Here is a 19,105-nt window from a genome sequence, read left to right on the forward strand (position 1 = left end):
GGGACGACTGCTGGATGTCGTTATCACATCTTGTTCCACTGCTTTTACTTTCTGCTTTATCCGAACCGACTCCCTCTTCAGCGAGACAGTAACACACACATTCAGGCCTGACGGCGCGGCCCCCCCGCGACGCCTCACTCTCGCTTGCCTCCATTGGGTCAACGGACTGCTCAAGTTTAGCGTACATACACAACCAATGAAAATGTGCTGTTGTTAATTCTGAAGGGTACCATTGTTACTTTCAATCGGTAATAATTGTGACCGATTGTGGGAGCTGCGACTCATACTGGTGTTCTAATGAAGCTCAGACAGAAGGCGAACAGCTGCAGCTCAGTGGACATCACTCGTCGTAGCTGATGACGTCACTGGAGGCCGATTCATTTTATTTACAGTCGGAGAATTCAGATTAATAAGTGTGTGAATTGCAGGTAATCAAATCACGGTGTGCCGCCAGAACATTTGCATAAACGATGTCCTTGATATGCAACATTTTCAAAGTCCCTCTCTTACGTGACACGTCGGACACCGTCTGGTGACATCGGTGGATCCAAAAAGTCAACGAGAAGTCAGAAGTTCTGAGCTGACGTTCACAAAGTCTTAAGCAAATGACTTCACATGAAACGTGCAATACACAAAACACGAGAGGTGCGTTTTACTGCAGCGCCCTTGGGTGTAAAGACCTCTACAAAACAGCCCCCGACGTGTTTGAAGCTTCCTCGCTGCTGTCGGTCGTTCGGCGGCGTTTCACTTCTATTTCTTTCATTTCTATGCTGGAAAACAACGCGGAGCCTCCGCGCATGCGTACATTCTAAAATACGATTTGCACAACGGTCTAACATCAAAGATGGCGGGAGCCTCCGACCCGCTGGAGGACATGCTCTTCAATGAGGTGGATGAGAAAGCAGTTAGCGACTTAGTTGGCTCTCTGGAATCACAACTCGGCGACCGAAAGCCTCCTGCCGCTTCTTATTCTGACGTGAAACGGGAGGCAGCTGCGGCCGCCGGCAGCCAGCTCTCAGGGAAAGTGCGCGATCAAGTGGGCTCTCTGGAGCCGCCGCAACAAGGGCATCCAAAAACGGGCTTAAACCAGGAATCCGCCGCTAATGAGCAGCTCCCCGGTAAAGCCCTCGCCTCCGCTACCTCCTCTGTCGCCACCGGGCCCGTAATCACCGGCGGAGCTAGTCTGCAAGCAGTTGGAGCATCTCCCTCCACTCTCTCCCCCGGACCAGGACCCCTAACTTTAAGCACTCAGCCCGCCGCTGCTAGCTTCCACCGGGCTGCTGTCCTGGCTCCGAGCGCGGCTCCCGCCGCGGAGGCGACCGGGACCGCGTCCCCCGGATTACAAAGTTTAAACGGGACCACCGGAGCGGTAAAGTTGGTGAACTCGCCCGCAGTCCCGCCCCAAGCCGGGACCAACACTGTTATAAGTGCTGTCAGCGCCGGCGGCTCCACTATTATCGCCTCCTTGGCTTCCAACTTGCCCGCTCCTCAGTCCTCCACCCTGCAGAGGCTCCCGAGCCCGGCTGCCAGCCTCGCTCAGAACGGGGTGGACCCCAAAGGCGGCCAGGCGGGGAGCCAGGGTGCAGCTTCGCCGTCAGCCTCCGCGTCTCAGGTCCCGAACCACAGCAGCCCACTGATGCACACCAAGATGCTGGTGCCTGGCCAGCCTGCCTCCGGCCAGCCTGCCTCTGGGGGCTCCGTCATACTGACGAGCACCCCGCCGCCCGCCGCAGCCCAATCCCCCGTTAGCCAGAGCGCGCCCAGCACGGCGGTCGCCGCCGGGGTGAAGCAGCTGGTCAACGGTGTGGGCCAGCCGGCGGTGGCCGTAGTGAGGCCGCCGGGTGCCCCGGTGGTGGCCACCTCCCTCCAGCAGCAGAGAGCCGGGCTGGTTACGACCTCCACTCGCCCGGCTGGCCCTCAGCCCCCGCTGGCTGTCCGGCCCCAGCAGCAGACCACCATCCAGCTCCCGCCTGGCTACACCATGCCCTCCGGTGAGTGACGCCCCCACCCCTCCAGAGATGGAGTTACTTATTTCCTCTCCAGGTACAAGTTCTGTCTCTCGAACGCTGGCTGAAAATGACGTCACGACCAATAAGCGCGAAGTACTGTTGAACTTATCCTGAATAATAATGATCCACAGCATTTTCGGTTGCCAGCACTCATGTTTGAACCATATTCACTGTTTATTCATCGTAGTGACCTGTCATGATGATGAGAACTGGGCCGATACGTAGAAGCTCAGCGGCTTCGGTGTCACTGTCCAGACATGCAGCACCGACCCTGAGTGCAGGGCTGCAGGTGCGTTAGGGAGGTACATCCCGATATCAGTGACCAATATCGGCACAGAGTATCTCTCTAACACATCTTCAAGAACCAGCAATCATTTTCTTCCTTGGGCTTTGATCGTCCAACCTGGACCACGGGATGAGGACAGGAGATTAGGATGTGACAGGTTTTCCCTTGAATTCATCTTTAATTATGTAAAAACGTGATTCCTTTATTGCTTGAAATCACAACCGATAGGCGGGAGATCAGTAGAAAATGTTGATTTGTGGAGATTTGGACGTGAGCTGCAACGCTGTGAGGTCACTGGATGTGGCCGAGCGATGCTGAGAGAGCGAGGCGAATGATCTACAAATGTTTACAAAACAGATATTGACATGTGTCGATCATTGATGATTGACAGAGCTGCAAAATGCTGCTAATGTCAGCGACACACATTTGATGAGTCTGGCTGACCCGTGACCCCAAATCCACATCCATGTACGCATGAGCCTGGAACCTGTCGCCAGGAGTCGGCCTGCCTCGTGACCAGTGACATTCTGATCATGTTGCTGATGGCGCTGCTGACAGGATCATCAATGCTGTGTCTCTCCTCTAGGAATGGTTCTGGTCCGTACAGAGACGGGCCAGTTGGTCATGGTCCCCCAGCAGGTCCTGGCCCAGGCACAGGCAAAGACACAGCAGGGCCAAACAGTGGCCAACATCACCCAGAGACCTGTGACCCCCACGGCTGCCGCCGCCATCAGGGTCAGCACCACCAGTCCGGTCAGTTTTAGCAGTTGATGATGTCAGGATGTGTGACGAACATCTGCTGTTCACTGTGTCTCCAGAACGTCTTGGAGGTCTTCCACTGGATGTTTGATGACTTCAGATTGATAGTTGATGATCAATAACCCGAAGCTGCTTACAGGAACCTGTAGCTTGATGCTCTTCTGTGCTTTGTCATTTGTTTCCCTCCCTGTTGCCTGCAGGCTCCTGGGACAACTCAGACGGTTCGCCTGGCAGCACCTGCTCAAACCAGACTGGTCTCACCCCCTGCGGCCTCTGCCGCCTCTGTGCAGGTGTGTTTCTGACCTGGGCAGCGACCTGTTAATCAGTGTCAAGTGCAGTGTGAGGAGCTTGGCAACTTCCGTTTGGATCAACAGGTTTCAGTTTGACAGAAGAACCGTCGGCCTGGTGGGTGCCACCAGGGCCACCAGGGCATACATTCCTTTAACTTCATTCAGGCGTGGTGTTGAGAGCTTCGTCTAAATTCTACGTCAAAGACACAAACTTGAAAAAAACGCAACAGTACCTGAACGAGTGGCCTGTGTAGAAGCAGAGCACACGAGCACCATGACACCACCACGACCACCATGACACCATCACCACAACCATGATGCCACCACAACCACCATGTCATCACCACGACCATGACAACACCACCACGACCACCATGACACCACCACCGCCACTTTGACTACCACCATGACACCAGCCAACACCGTGACCACCACTATGACACCAGCCACCGTGAAACCAGCCACAACCACCACCATGACAGCCACCACCACCACCATGACACCCACCACCACCGCTATGACCACTACCATGACAAACACTACCACAACCTCAAACACCATGACAAGCACCATTGTGACCACCACCATGACACCACCCGCCACCGCCACTGTGACTACCACATGACACCAGCCAACACCACCACCCCCATGACCACAGCCACCACCACCGTGACAAACACTCCCACAACCTTGGTATGGTCCAGGTAACACACTGAATTGAACCTGTCATGCCGTTGTCATTTCTCAGAAGGCCATCGCAGTGGCTCCTGCCGGAACAGCGGTATCAGTGAAGATGACCCCCCCCCAGAAGGCCCAGACGGTGATAACAGCAGGCGGAACGCCTGTGGCAAAGTCTGTTGGGCTGCCGCCAACACCCTCCATGACGAGTGGCTCCCCTGCTGTTGCCACCACTCCTGCCGGCAGAGTGACCGTGGTGTCTCAGGTGGGGTCACGGTTAACTGTTCCTCTCATGTTGTCCTGTCATTTTATTTGACAGTGGAGATTAAATGGTCCAAACAGTCCAGCTGTCAGTCAAACGTTGACACGCCCCTCAACTGTGATTGTCTTACTGAAACAGTAAATGGAAGAATCAGCTGACAGCCTAGTTGATGTTGACACACCGCCCTATCAGTTCCAATGGCCCATCCAAGACACTTTTCAAAATAAAAGCTTCTTTTCTGAGCCTTCATCATCCAACTGCTGCTGGCTACAGTGACAGGGAGGTGTGAGGCAACAATGGTGACCAATCACAGCTTCTTCCTGTTCTTGTCGCATGCAGGAGATGCAAGAAAACGTGAAGAAATGCAAGAACTTCCTGGCCACGCTGATCAAGCTGGCATCCCATAACTCGCCGTCCCCGGATACCTCCAAGAATGTGAAGGCCCTGGTGCAGGACCTGCTCGTAAGCTGATTGTTCCACGTGGGTTCTGCTGGTCTCTCTGGGTTTGACCTGGTTCTAATTGGGGACCTCTTTGTTCAGGATGCCAAGATTGAGCCAGAAGAGTTCACCACTCGGCTGCAGGCAGAGCTCAAGTCCTCGCCACAACCCTACCTCATCCCCTTCCTTAAGGTACTCACACCACTACTACTGGTACTACTAATGGCACGGGTAATGTTACTACCACCGGTAGTAGTACTGTACTACTACATTACTTACTTGTCCAACTTAAGTAAATTTTATATTTATCGCACAAAATTACAGAAAATGTGATCAGAAGACATTTGAACCACACTGTTAGAGTGAATGTAGTTTAGAGATCCAATTTCCCATGAGACAGCAGGTGTGAGACAGAAGAGGGCAGAGAAGTGTGCTGAGGGAGAGGGAGATTGATTTTTGGCCTTTAATTTTCAACAACAGATAGATTCCAACCATACATGACTAGCAGATCACACAAGGCATCACAAAGGTGTCTAAAATCTCCTGAAGATGCAGCGCTACGATCAGCTGCCCCTCAACAATGGAGCGTACCATTGCCAGGGTGGGGGCTGACCTCTCCTCCGACTCTGGTTTGAAGGACGTTGCCAGCAGCTCCCACCTGAAACTCTCTACTCCGGGGTTCCTCCTTGATAAGCCGACAGGTTGCCTGTTCCACAACCAAGTTCACCAGCTGCTCCTTCTCTGCATTTCCTCTTTAGTAACCAGCACCAACAAAACGAGCTCACGCCAGCCATCGCTACAGTTTAGAGGTTTGAGCCTTTTACAATCCAGGAAACAATGAAAAGGGTTTCTGGCTGTGGACAGAACATTTAACACCATGGGGTTTATTTTAGAAACAAAACTGCTGGCATTTTTTTATTTCAGTGTCACAGTATAACTTTGATTCCCAAAATAAAAAGGTGTTATTTATTTCCAAATTATATTATTTTTCCAAAGCTATGGGGAGCCACGGGTCACTAGGATGTGCCTGAGATGAACCCCAGCCACCTAAATTGGACGCACACTTGTAAACCCCCTCCCACTGCCAATCTCACTTCTCCCCCACTTCACTTCAGCTGCCGTCCCAAACGTCGTTACACCCTCCAGGTTTTAACGGTAACAACAACATCATCTGCATACACAGAAAAAAAAACACATGACCATCAACAACAAGCCCACCATTGTGCAACAGTGGCTCAATAGAAGGTGCGCAGATCATCTTGGACCTGGAGCAGCTGGGTCTGATCCCCCGAGTCACTTGACCAGGTTCAGACTATTGTCATTTTCAGCACTCTCATCATCTTCACAAAGAATCGTAATCTTGGCAGTAAGTCCAGAGCTGAGGCCAAACCTGTGTAACAATTTCAACAGGTAACAAGATCTGTGCCACTTCTGATTCCAGAAAACTGTTTATGGCGTTTAACTCCTTGCTTTCTCCTCCAGTTGCTCAGCCTTCCACTGCGCTGACTTCAGACATGTTTGCCTCCTTTTTTACTGAAAAGGTTGCTGCAATCAGCAACCAGTTCTCTGAGCCTGACCAGTCCAGTCAGCACCAACCTGCCACTGCTGCTTCACTCTTCTCCTTTGCTCCCCTGAGCCAAGATGAAGTCTCCAGACTTCTCCTGAGCTCAAAACCTACAACTTTTCCTCTCGATCCAATACCCACCAGCATCCTGCAGACCATTTTGCCCACTATCAAACCTGCAGTCACACACATTGTCCATTCCTCCCTGGAAACAGCATTTTCCCTGCTTCTTTTAAGCAGGCCCGTGTCACCCCACTGCTCAAAAAGCCTCATCTCAACCCTGCCAAGGTTGAAAACTACAGGCCAGTATCACTGCTGCCATTCCTGTCAAAAATACTGGAGCGCTCAGTATTTAACCAGGTCTCTGAACATCTGCGGAACAACAACCAATTGACTCTTTTCAGTCTGGCTTCAGGTGTGACCACTCCACTGAGACCGCACTCCTGTCAGTCACTGGGTCACTGAGACGAGCTCGAGCTGCTGGTCAGTGCTCTGTCCTACTTCTGCTGGACCTGTCTGCTGCCTTCGACACAGTGAACCATCACATTCTCCTCTCCACACTCTCTGAGCTCGGCATATCTGGTTCTGCCTTGTTGTGGTTCAAGTCCTACCTCACAGGCAGATCCTTCAGAGTGTCATGGCAAGGAAAGGTGTCTAGGCCACATGGCCTATCGACTGGGGTTCCTCGGGGGTCAGTGCTTGGTGCCCTTCTCTTCTCTCTGTACACCACCTCACTTGGTGCAGTGATCCGCTCCCATGGCTTCTCCTACCACTGTTATGCTGACGACACTCAGCTTCTCCTCTCTTTCCCACCTGATGACAGAACGGTCTCAGGTCGTATATCAGCGTGTCTGGCTGATATCTTCACATGGATGAAGGAACGCCACCTTCAACTGAATCCGTCGAAGACTGAACTTCTGGTCTTTCCAGCGTGTCCATCTGTTCAGCCTCAGGTCACTGTCCAACTTGACTCGAGCCTACTTGCGCCCACAAACTCAGCCAGAAACCTGGGTGTCATGATTGATGACCAGCTGACCTTTAAGGTTCATGTGGCCTCAGTTTCTCGGTCTTGCCGTTATGCCCTCTACAACATCAGGAAGATCAGACCCTTCCTGACCCAACAGACCACACAGATTCTGGTTCAGGCTCTTGTCATCTCACGCATTGACTACTGCAACTCTCTTCTGGCAGGCCTCCCTGCAGGCTCATTCAAGCCTCTGCAGATGATCCAGAATGCAGCAGCACGTCTGGTCTTCAACCAGCCCAAAAGGGCACATGTCACCCCGCTGCTGGTTTCTCTTCACTGGCTTCCAGTGGCAGCCAGGATCAAATTCAAGGCACTTCTCTTGGCTCACAAAACAATCCCAAGAATGGCTCCAGCCTACCTGGAATCCCTGATCCAGGTCTACTCTCCTTCTCGCCCACTACGCTCTGCATGCCAAAGACGCCTGGTGCTTCCAGCCCAGCGCTGCTCCAAATCTCTAGCCAGACTCTTCTCTTCTGTTGTTCCCAAATGGTGGAACCAACTACTGAACTCTGTGTGTTCTGCTGAGTCCCTTTCTACTTTTAAGAGACAGTTGAAGACTCAATTGTTCAGAGAGCACCGAGGCACTGAAGCTGACTTTGCTCCTCTTTGGGGTAGAATCAGTCAGAGGGTCCAAGACCCAGCACTTAGTGACTATGTAGCACTAACTGGGTTGGGTGATGTTGTATGTCTGTCCAAAAAAAAAAAAAAAATTCAAAAAAAGGGGGGGGGGGGGGGCGCAACACTTCTTCTGCCACTAGATAGCAGTACCTGTGACCAAATCACAACTGAAGCACTTTTGCGCTTCCAATGGACTTTTCCTTAATTAGGTCTAAATTCTTGCTTGTGTTGTACATCGCTTTGGACAAAAGCGTCTGCTAAATGAAATTGTAGAATTGTAACAGTAGCCACTCAGGTCAAATAGCTTCTCCTGGGCCAAAGAAACCAGACCGGCCTCAAAACCCAAAGAACTAGAGACCTAAAGATCTTAAATCAGTAACACCGTAAGTCTGGGTCTGGAGGATCACCTGGTCTGTCACCTTTCTCACTCGATAGGCCAAAACTTAGGATGGCAGTTTATAGTCTGATAATCGCAGGGTTTTAAGGTCCTGGAGTGACTCCCAGACTCTGCCAGTCTGGCTCCTGTGCAGAAGAGGACCCTGGGCTTGTTGTGGTTCTCCTCTGCCCAACCCTTCCGGTGTGGAGCAGCATGTTCTCTCCAGTTTTGACAGCATTTGGTTGCACTGACAATTATAGCTGCCTTCCTGGTTTGGTTCGGACCATAATCTACAATTCTACAATTTCATTTAGCAGATGCTTTTGTCCAAAGCGACGTACAACACAAGCAAGAATTCAGACCTAATTAAGGAAAAGTCCATAGTAGCGCAAAAGTGCTTAATCAGGCATGGGGGGGCCTTGGACCGTGGTTGAGTCCACTGGATTGTACGATGTTTGTGTCAGATGGACGCAATCTACAAACCAGATGGTGTCATATGGAGTTCAACAACGATGATGACAGGACAAAGTTCCTCAGTGTGAATATTTGGACCGAGGTGTGAAAACGTAAGCACCATTTCACTTTTATGGCTGCTAGCAGGTGACAGGGTTTCACGTGTCTGATCAGTTTCAGCTGAGGAACCGATTAATCTTGAATTCTTTTGTGTTCACAGAAAAGCCTCCCCGCCCTGCGCCAGTCTCTCCTCAGCAGCCAGCAGTCTCTGACCACAGCGCCCCCCCTGGCTGCCCCTGGAGCTGCAGCCATCCAGCCGCGGCTGCCCATCAGTCCCGCCACCAGCACTGTCCGATTGAACGCGCCACTTGCAACCCCGGGTGCTCTGGTAGGAGGGTCATCTGATGCTTGTGTCACTTTCAGTCTGGCCAGCAGAGAAAAGTGACGGATAACATGAAGCGCCGCTGGCAGACAGACAGACAGACATTACTTTATTCAGGCAACTGTGGAAACTGACGCCACCTGATTGTAGCCTGTTCCACATCTGTCAGAAGAGTAACATTGTCTGCAGGTGCACAAACTTCTTGTCCAGCCAAAATGTCCGAAAAGGCGCCAGACGTGTGTCTCCACCGGGGGCGCCCTGACCACCTGGACGGGCGTATGAACCACGTCATGCTCAGACCTGTAGTCAGTGGACTCATTAGTCAGCTCCTCGGACACCTCTGCCTTCCTTGTTGTCATGGTGACCTGTTGAAATACTTCAGTTTGTTTTGGGATGTGTGTCGTCATCATGGAAACGCTGCCAACATGGACCCATGTCTGAGAGGGGAGGGATGGGGGTTTGCCGTGATCAGTCACCTGCATGAAGGTCATCACAGCAAAACCTCCCGCTCTGTTCATTCTCAGGCAGTGCGTTGCGTCTGTCAGCGTGGAACGGGTGCTGTGACATGGCTCTGGCACATTCAGGCCTAAATCTCAGTGAATGAGGATCCCTGTGTGTTGCAGACTGTGAGGGTCCACTGCGTGTCCCAGAGGTCATCAGCATGTCAGTCACATGACCCCCTGAATGACCGATGATCATTCGACTTATCTTGAAAATCAACACCTATAGCTGATCGTCTTTGACCTCTGAACCACGGTTGGCTCAAACTGGCTGAGATGTCCCAGTGGGCCAACCTGAGCCCTTGGCAGCTTTGAGACTTTGAAGCTTCACTCGTTGCCATGGCAATCACTGGTCAAGTCAGTATTGGATGGTGTTCCGTTTTTTTGAGGCTACAGTAGTCATCCAGAAGGCAGGAGTAGCACTGTATCGTTATTCATGTTATTCTTGATGAAAGCGAGGTTAGCATCACTTGTTCTTAGAGCTCCGACCCGAACCTGCCATTGGCACATGACCACGGTCGGGTTGTTGGAGCGCATTTGCAGAGATGAGCCCAGCGCCATGTCCACCAAGCGCAGCTGGCTGAACCAGTTTGCTAGTCACCTGAGAACTGTGAGTCGTTGCTGAGCCCGGTGCTGCTCGGCTGCTCTTGTTTGCTGAGTGCGAAGCCCTGATGATTGACAGGTTGTTACCCTGGTATCCAGAACAGGCCGAGCCTTTAATGATGAGATGAGGACGATGTTGGTGGAGCTCCATTTCCCCCCGCAGCCTTGACCCTGTCTGCTCCAGGCAGCCTCAGATGTGACTGTGACCCGTCTCCCTCTCAGGGAGTAACCCCGCCCCTAAATATTTAGAGATTAAAAAAACCTGACCAGAACCAGCCCTCAGTCTGTGCTGTTGTCGTTGTCCAGGCGGTGAGTAGACCCGGCGTGCAGACGCTCCAGAGTCGTTCCCCTGTCGTCATCAGTCAGACACTCAGACCTCAAGGTGAGTCTGTATACACTCACCTGCTCGATGTCAGGGCCGTGACGATGATGTCATCACTGCGTCTGCGCTGATAACATGAACATTCTTGTCGTGGTATATTTCTGTTTCCTCTACATCAGCTGCGATAGTAAGAGGAGCCGCCAACATCATCGGCAAGAGTCCCGTCCACCTGGCAGCCCCAGCCAATCAGAAGAAGCTCAGCGACCCAGGGGGCGGAACTTTCAGGTGAATGGCAAACTGACACAATGCTGCATCATGTGATGGGGTTGGGTCTCTAATATTGGCAGTCAGTGGACACTAGAAGATGGCATCCTGATAGAAATGAGTGTGCCTTGCCGTTACCATAGTTACTGTCAGTCGGTGCCACTCCTGAACTGTGTTAGTGACTGATTGTACTGCTGAAATGAAACGGAGCGAGCGGCAGAGGGAACCCTGCTGCTGCTGTCAGCTAGCATAGGGGGGCTAACATTAGCCTGGTGGTGAGCAAGTCAATACCAAGGTGTCAGCTGATCGCTGACAGCTGCTGGTGGAGGAACATACCATAATGAGGTCCTGCAGCTCAAACTGGCCCTGTGGTCTGCACATGCTCAGTAGGTTCCGCTGTGGCATTAAACCCTGAGGTCAAACGGTGTCCCCGTCGACGACACCTGAGGCTGCCGCCACCTGGCGCTCCAGACGTAGACACACCTCCATCAGTCAATAGACCAAGATGAAAGCACTCACTGATGCTGAAAGTTTGAGTTAGATTTTCTGAAGTGAACGTTCAACCTCCTGGTGAGTTGTTACAACCATCAATAATTAGGAGCTAAAGAAACATCCTGACTGGGTGAACCTGGTGACTCCTCCACCCTGGGTGAGAACCTGCATGGTCAACATCTGACAGACAGGAACATGTGACCTGCTTCAGTTGAAGTAGGAGTTGGCGTCCAGCGTCAGCTGATGGGGTCATGTAACAGCAGGCAGCGGTTCACAAACATGGAGGCTGAATGAAGAACATCATGATAAGAACAAACGACTGAACTCAAAGGAAACAATCTGTCAGAAAAGTAAACACAACGGCGTTAAATCAGAATCAGAAAATCCTTTATTCGTGCCTCGCCGGCGGTTGTTGGGTCGCCAGGCTCCATTTCACAGTCCAGGTAAATAAGGAGGAAGTAACCTAGAAGAGGCAGACAAAAGAAGATCAACAGTCTCAACAACAGGAACACAAACGATGTATAAGAGAGAAAAAATAGAAAATCTAGAAGATAAGGAGGTGTCTTCGTACATATTTACATTTTTACACTGGCGAATGGGATATTTGTTTGATTGCACAATTCCAACGAGAGATGGCGGTGACGTGGTGAAGAGCTGATGTCATCAGGACAGGTGCTGATTAACCTTCGTGTGGAGCATCATTTGGGTCTCACCTGTCACATGAGTTCATGATCTCTGCTCTGCTGCTGTTGTCCTCAGAGACGATGATGACATCAATGATGTGGCGTCCATGGCTGGCGTTAACCTCAATGAGGAAAACGCCCGTATCCTAGCAACCAGCTCTGAGCTCGTTGGCACCAAGATCCGCTCCTGCAAAGACGAGTCCTTCCTGCCCCCTGGCCTGCTGCACCGCCGCATCCTGGACACAGGTAATGGCCACATTCCCCTGAGGCTGTACTGGTGGTTGACATCAACACAGCAACTGCCTGATGGTGGTGTGAAGACACGCCCGGCGTCTGCATTTAAGACTCCTACACCCCCCTGACGTCTGCCATGTCTCTTGTCTCCAGCCCGGAAGCTGGGCGTGACTGAGGTGCCGCTAGAGGTGGTGAACTTCGTCTCTCACGCCACCCAGTCCCGACTGCGCTCGCTGCTGGAGAAGGTGTCGGCAGTTGCTCAGCACCGTGCCGACAGCGGGAAGGTAAGAGCAGAGTCACTCAGGCTGATTGATGGCCGGAGGGTCGGTAGGTGTATCCCTGTGACATCTGAGTCCACCAAACATGACCTTCTCTGTACGATTCTGCATCAAATGTGCGATATTCTAGCTGCAGCAGGTCATGGCGCCCGGCGAGATGAACATCCTGCACATTGGTTTTCTCAGGGCAAGTGGAAGTCAGGTAGTTGATCAGAAGCATCCAGCTGAACACCGCTGGTAGGCTGAGGGCAGATGGAGCTTGATCTCAGCGTTGGGTTTACACCTACAGTTCCTGGCTACCATGTGATCATGGCCACACCGCCAGCACACCTGAGGATGAACAGGCACTATCTTGTCACATGCCAACAGAGAGAAGTCAAGTCCTTAGACTCTCATGGTCACGCAATACAGATGGCGATGGGCTGGCCGATGAGACTGTAGTTAGCGGTGTGTTGATGGACATTTAGAAGAAGTCATCAAACATCTGTTTGCTTTCTGGAGCATGACATCATCCCTCTCCCCCTCCACCAGGACGAAGAGCATCAGGAACAGACGTCGGACGTTCGCTCGCAGCTGCGTTTCTTCGAGCAGTTGGAACGAATGGAGAAGCAGAGGAAGGATGAGCAGGAGAGGGAAATGCTGCTGAAGGCTGCCAAGGTACAAACTGCTTCCCCTGACGGCGTGATGTGACCGAGGCACCATCGAGATCCTGGTCTCACCAGAATCTGAATCTATAACCATTTTTGCATCATTGATCCTTGACAAGCATCGCCGCAGACGGCCATCTTTGAATATTATAATCTAACATGCATGTGTGTCCATCCTCCAGAGTCGCGCCAGGCAAGAGGATCCCGAACAGGCTCGTCTGAAGCAGAAGGCTAAAGAGGTTTGTCTTCATGTCAACGAGTCATGTGGTTGATGACTCAACACAAAGACTCAGCAGCAGCCTGCATATGTTGCTATGGTGATAGAATGGCGCTGCTTAGCATTTATTTCATTAACGCTGGCTGCTGGTATCGTACGTCGGCGGGTCTTGTTCCGGTGTTGTTGCACCAAAACCATTCGCTTCTCTGGGTCAACTCTGGTTGTAAATGCTGCCGTCTTCCACCGGCCGTTTCCCCGGTGGCCTCGTCCTCTGCTCTCATTCGCTTAACCATCGTCCAGTCGGCCATCGATGGATCTCATGAAGACAGCGGTTCTCTTTGAACCCGGTTCTACAGTCTCACAGACACACCAACTCTGAATAGTCATTCTGAATTGTTGAAACTTTTTCTCGCACAAAGCTTGTAGACACAATGACCCAATTAGCATGTCAGGGTCAAAGGTCATGCCAGCACATGTCGCTGTTTGGCCTTGTGTCCACGTGTCTGTACCTCCAGGCTCCTGAGCACCTGGTGGACTTGTCAAATACGTTTAAAAACAAAAACAAAACCTGACTTAATTTTTTTATTGCTGTATTTATAAGAAATGACAGTGGTTTGAACACTATAAATTCATGACTGGGCAGGTCTGTCACCATGACGACAAAATAACTTTTGAATTGCTGATTTTCTGAAGTTGATGAGAACAACTACAGGAAGTTGGACACAACATGACTTCTGAAACTGGAGCAATGGCGGCAACAGACAACATTGGCGTTGATGGTTAATATATTTGACCTTTTGTCATAGTTGAAGAGCCACGAAGCCACGGCTGGCCTGGACAACCGCATGCTCGTTGTTTCGGTGCAGAAACGCCGAGAGCTACAGAACCACACGCCAATCAGGCTGAGCTGAGACACGCAGAGGAGGATAGAGAAACATTTCAAGTGTTTGCTTTGCTTTGCACACTGCTACAATAACTACATGAGAAAATAAACATTAATTTTACTTCATACATTTTTCCATTCGTCCATACATCGCCATGGCAACCCATCCTCATGTTAGCCACACCCTCAGACCCCCACCTGTGCTGTCTAGCAGGTAAACTTGCACGTTTTTTCCGTTTGTCCTCAGATGCAGCAGCAGGAGTTGGCTCAGATGCGACAACGAGACGCCAACCTCACAGCCCTTGCTGCCATTGGGCCCCGCAAGAAACGCAAGCTTGACTCACCAGGTGGCGCTGCAGCCGGCACAGAGGTGAGCTGTGACAATGTTGTGTTAACCCCTTTTGACCGCATCAGTTTGGCAGCGGTGGCATGCCTGGAAGGTCATGATGAGCCTCGACCCTTGACCCAGGCGTGCCCCCCGCACACTCAGCAGGACTCAAGCACACAAGCAGCTTCAACTCTCCAGTCTGTAGTTAGACCGTTTGTCCTGCAGGGGAAGCTCGACTCTGTTGTCCGGGGCATCTGCCTGAAGACACCGCTGCACTCGCTCACCTCTAATGCGCCATCCACTGGCCCAGGGGGGCGGAGCTCGCTGTCCTCATGCTGCTTTTCCTGCAGCTACCAAAGATGGTATACAAGCCAAAGATGCTGCACCACAAATCACCTCAAACAAACCAGAAAGTCCAATCCTCGTCTCCTGGCAGTGGAACAGGGTCCGTCAGCTCGTTAGCAGGCTAACTGTGTCTGGAAATCCCTCGTGTACACGAGAGGAGGGGCGGAGAGTAGAAGTCGCTTGTTAACAGACGTCTGCCTGACTATGTGCCACGCTAGCTCATCTGCTAACTGCTCTACCACCTTGACGGGGCATGTTGTCGTGATGATATGCCAAAGGACAGACCCTCAGTGAGTCCTGGGGATCCCCAGACCTCACTTTGTGAACCTCAGATTTCCTGCCTCTGTGTCTGCGCTCTCTGGTGGACACTCAGATATCAACTGATGTATTGATTTGACCAGTAAAACCATGTGTTAAGTGATCTGATTACTGCTAATAACATGGACATGTCCTAAGGCGCAGACACACACACACAGATCCGTGAATATTAGTGAGGATGAGTAAAGGGGGTCAGTGTCGCCCTGCAGGCCCGTGGGGAGTAGCCCCTCCCCTTGGTGGCGCCCTTAGACTCATTCAGTAGTGATGAGCTTGCGGGGTTGTCATGGCCTGGAGGTGAGCTGCAGTGCATTGTGGGTGGCTGTCCATGCACGCACCCCCCAGTGTGACCGGTCGTGCAGCAGCCTGCTGAACACAGTAACCCCCCCATCGACCTCCAGTGAAGGGAAGCTGTTGCTTTCGTGCGTTAATTGGCGTGCATTCGCTGCAGCCTGGCGCCCTGAAGGGGTGGGACATCTGGAGCCAGATCAGGCCTGAAGTTGCAGCTCAAGGGCGGAGCTAAGGCTCCAGACAAATTGAAGATGGCAGCCAGCATGGCTGAAACAGAACCATTTGAGCTGAAGCTCCCACAAGATCTTTGTAGCGTCCACAGGGTGAGGGGGGCGGGGCCTGGTGTCGGTACCAAGCGCCTCAACGGTGTTATAGGCTGTCATCTTTACTAGTTTAGTCTGACGGGGCATTTTAGAATCCTGTCACAGATTCATTGACGATGACATCACTTGTGGTCAAACATCGGCTCTTGTCACGTGACTCTAAATTGTCCGTAGGCGTGGCTGGGAGAGCCAATGGTTGTCTGTCTCTATGTGTTGGCCCTGCCATGGACTGGTGACCTGTCCAGGGGGAAGGCTGCTGGGATAGGCTCCACCCCCACCACCCTCAACAGGAGAAGAGGGGGAAGATGGATGATGGATGGAATGTCATGTGATCATTATTGTCCTCTGTAGTGATGTCACAGCTGCTTCTGCCAAAGATTCAACATCCCTGTGAGGTGTCACACCAGCGGCAGGTGTCTGTGCTTCATCATTTCTGCCTGATGATGATGTCATGGTCATCCTGAGGGTCATTTAACTTTGCACCCTGCTCTGATGTCTGTTACCATGGAAACCAGCCTATAGGTCATCTTAAGAGTTTCCAAATGCTCATGTGTGTCTTCTCAGGTGGCGTCGGGCTCAGGTGCAGGCTCCTCCTCCTCTGCTGCTGCCTCCCGTCAGCAGCTGCGTCAGCGGATCACGAGAGTGAACCTCAGGGACTTCATCTTCTGCCTGGAGCAGGACCGCAGCACGGCGCGCTCACTCACGCTCTACAAGGCGCTGCTGAAGTAGCCGGCGCCATGGGCCCGATGCACAGCGACACCTGGACACCACTCCAGCCCCTCCCCCGGATCCTGAACCAAACCCCACCGCCAGCTGCATGTGAAGCGAGGATGTTAACATGTACTGTCACTGCAGGACTTCGACTCTTTGACTCCAGCGCTGTACCTTGCCAGGTGCCTTCTGAGTCGGATCTATGCCACCGTCTCCATAGCAACAGTACCATTTGATGTCCCTGACCCACTCAGGACGCCGGCTGCTCGCTGCATCTGTTAACCTTCACAACCAGGAGGTGATGGGTGGGTTCTAACTGCATCTTGACTACAGGAAGTTGGATGTTTTACGAATTGTGTTGTCATGACAACACCAGGGGGAGGAGCTTCCACACTCAAATGAGCAGCATCATGTTGTAATGTTTTAATCAACTCGAGCTCACAGGAAATGCCTGAAATGACCATGATTCTCAACGCCATGTTGGCAGTGCTAACAGACTCTTGACATTTCCTGGTTCCTGGTGTCATGGTGACAAAGATCTAACTTACCTTCATCGTTTCCATGGTGACACCATCCTGTGTTGTGTTGAAAGGTTGTGGTTATTTCACATTTTTCTGAGACCGGGTTGGGTTTTTGTGTGTGTGTGTGTGTGTGTGTGTGTGTGTGTGTGTGTGTGTGTGTCACTCAGCAGATCAAACAGGTCAAATAAATCACGCTGACACCACCAGCTTAGCCTAGCTTAGCTTAGCATTAGACCTGGCCAGAGGGACGAGGAGTCTGGTGTCTGTCTCCTCTAGCAGCTCTGGTTCTGTGGCTGGCGGCAGCACTGTCACCTCACCACCACCTTAGCTGAGTCTTGTACCGTGAAGAACGGTGTCCTCACCGTTACCACGACAACATAGATGCTGCTTCTCTATCGAGTATTGTTCTTTCACCAGAGGTGAAGTGCTGCGTCTGTTTCCTGTATTCATGTGTTCACATTGACTTAAAGAGATAGCTGATCATCACCTGCTCATCCTGGTGATGATGGAAGTTTTGTAGTCCAGCTATGACGCCATGTTTGTAGTGAGGTTTTTCATAACTCGGCATGTGGAGGCTTCAGGACTCGTGGGTTATTCAGACCAGCAGTTTGGAGGCATTTGCTTGTTTTCTTATGTTCACTGGTACATTATTAGCAGGTCTCCAGTCACTTCGTCTGTGCGGGACATGAGTGACACCTTTACCTGTCAGCTTCCAGCAGCACCTTCCATCAGGATGAGGGGGAGGAGGCAATGACTGAGTCGTGTGATTGACACATTGGAGGTGGTAGGTGTTTTATTTTGTTGGCTAAAGAAGTCAAACAAGCTTCTTCCTATCGCCAGGCTAGGCTAGGCTAACCAGGGGAGAGGGTCACAGATCAGAGCTCTGAGGAGCAAATAGGAATGTTGGACTTAAACGTGGTGATTCGGTCGTTGATCACGGCGGGAGCTGGTTCTCCGACCGACGGCTGCAATCACAAACTATAAAGCGCTGCTCATGCGCAACTGAACAACATCCTGGTGAATCATGAATTTGTCTCTGCAGTTTTTAATTGAAGCGTGAACACGGAAGGTTTTTAACGCTTTGACGTCTGGTTTGGTTTGTATAATAAACGGCTCTAATGATGATTGGCTGATGAAACTTTTACGATTATTTATATTTCCTATGTTCTGTATCCATACGGACGCGTTTCAGGCAATTTTACAGTTGTTTGTACCTTTGCAAAAAAATGAAATAAAGAAAATAAAGGTGGTTTAATGTCATTTATCATTGTCATAGAAACCATTGTGTTATCACTATCCATCCTTGCCTAAATGAGCTCATCCCAGAAAACTCATTGACCTTAAAAATATAACAACGATCACAAACTTTGACTTTTAGAAAAAATTATTTACTAGTTCTGAAGGAACAGGCATCCCCAGAGCTGAGACCCAGGCTACTTAGCTTAGCACAATGACTGGTAGTGGGTGGGAAGTGTTAGCGTAGCTCCCTCTCTGCCTGCATTAATATCAGGAGGGTTGTGTGTAACCTTGGTGATGAATACCAGTTTAACATGAGGAGACATTGTAGTGGTAGAATCAGACACGTAGCCGGAACTACTTTCCTGACTGGGAGCAGTGATTTGACGCAGCACCTCCAAAGCTCCACTGGAACTTGGGTCAACAGAACCAAAGGTTTGTTGAGGACTAGAAGAGCGACTGCTGCTACTGATGATGATGAGGAGGAGGGTTCCTGCTGGACACACCAGCATCCTGGACCTGAGCTAGCTGATGCTAACACTTCCACCCACTACCAGCCATTGGGCTAAGCTGACTAGCCTGGACCTGAGCTAGCTGATGCTAACACTTCCCACCCACTACCAGCCATTGGGCTAAGCTAACTAGCTGGACCTGAGCTAGCTAATACTAACACTTCCCACCCACTACCAGACATTGGGCTAAGCTAACTAGCCTGGACCTGAGCTAGCTAATACTAACACTTCCCACCCACTACCAGCCATTGGGCTCAG

General features: G+C 51.3%; 1 protein-coding gene across 3 annotated transcripts; it reads left to right on the forward strand.

Moving 5' to 3' along the window:
• The first annotated feature begins 329 nt into the window (after positions 1 to 329).
• LOC147259535 (transcription initiation factor TFIID subunit 4-like) lies at positions 330 to 18,353 on the forward strand. 3 transcript variants are annotated; one of them, XM_086209970.1, is made up of 15 exons: positions 330 to 1,991; positions 2,882 to 3,048; positions 3,255 to 3,344; positions 4,096 to 4,287; positions 4,624 to 4,746; positions 4,825 to 4,914; positions 8,981 to 9,148; positions 10,552 to 10,627; positions 10,747 to 10,852; positions 12,083 to 12,252; positions 12,394 to 12,524; positions 13,050 to 13,175; positions 13,348 to 13,404; positions 14,513 to 14,635; positions 16,432 to 18,353. In XM_086209970.1, the coding sequence occupies exons 1-15, from the start codon at positions 845 to 847 to the stop codon at positions 16,594 to 16,596; spliced, it is 2,931 nt and encodes a 976-aa protein (XP_086066096.1). In that variant the 5' UTR covers positions 330 to 844; the 3' UTR covers positions 16,597 to 18,353. The 3 variants fall into 3 exon arrangements, with proteins under 3 accessions (XP_086066096.1, XP_086066097.1, XP_086066095.1); XM_086209971.1 differs by having other exon boundaries at positions 2,882 to 3,030; positions 4,093 to 4,287; XM_086209969.1 differs by having other exon boundaries at positions 333 to 1,991; positions 4,093 to 4,287.
• The last annotated feature ends 752 nt before the right edge of the window (positions 18,354 to 19,105 follow it).

Source organism: Aulostomus chinensis, chromosome 7 (assembly GCF_037954235.1).
Source record: "Aulostomus chinensis isolate RoL2024-O1b breed Wild chromosome 7, RoL_Achi_v1.0, whole genome shotgun sequence".
NCBI lineage: Eukaryota > Metazoa > Chordata > Actinopteri > Syngnathiformes > Aulostomidae > Aulostomus > Aulostomus chinensis.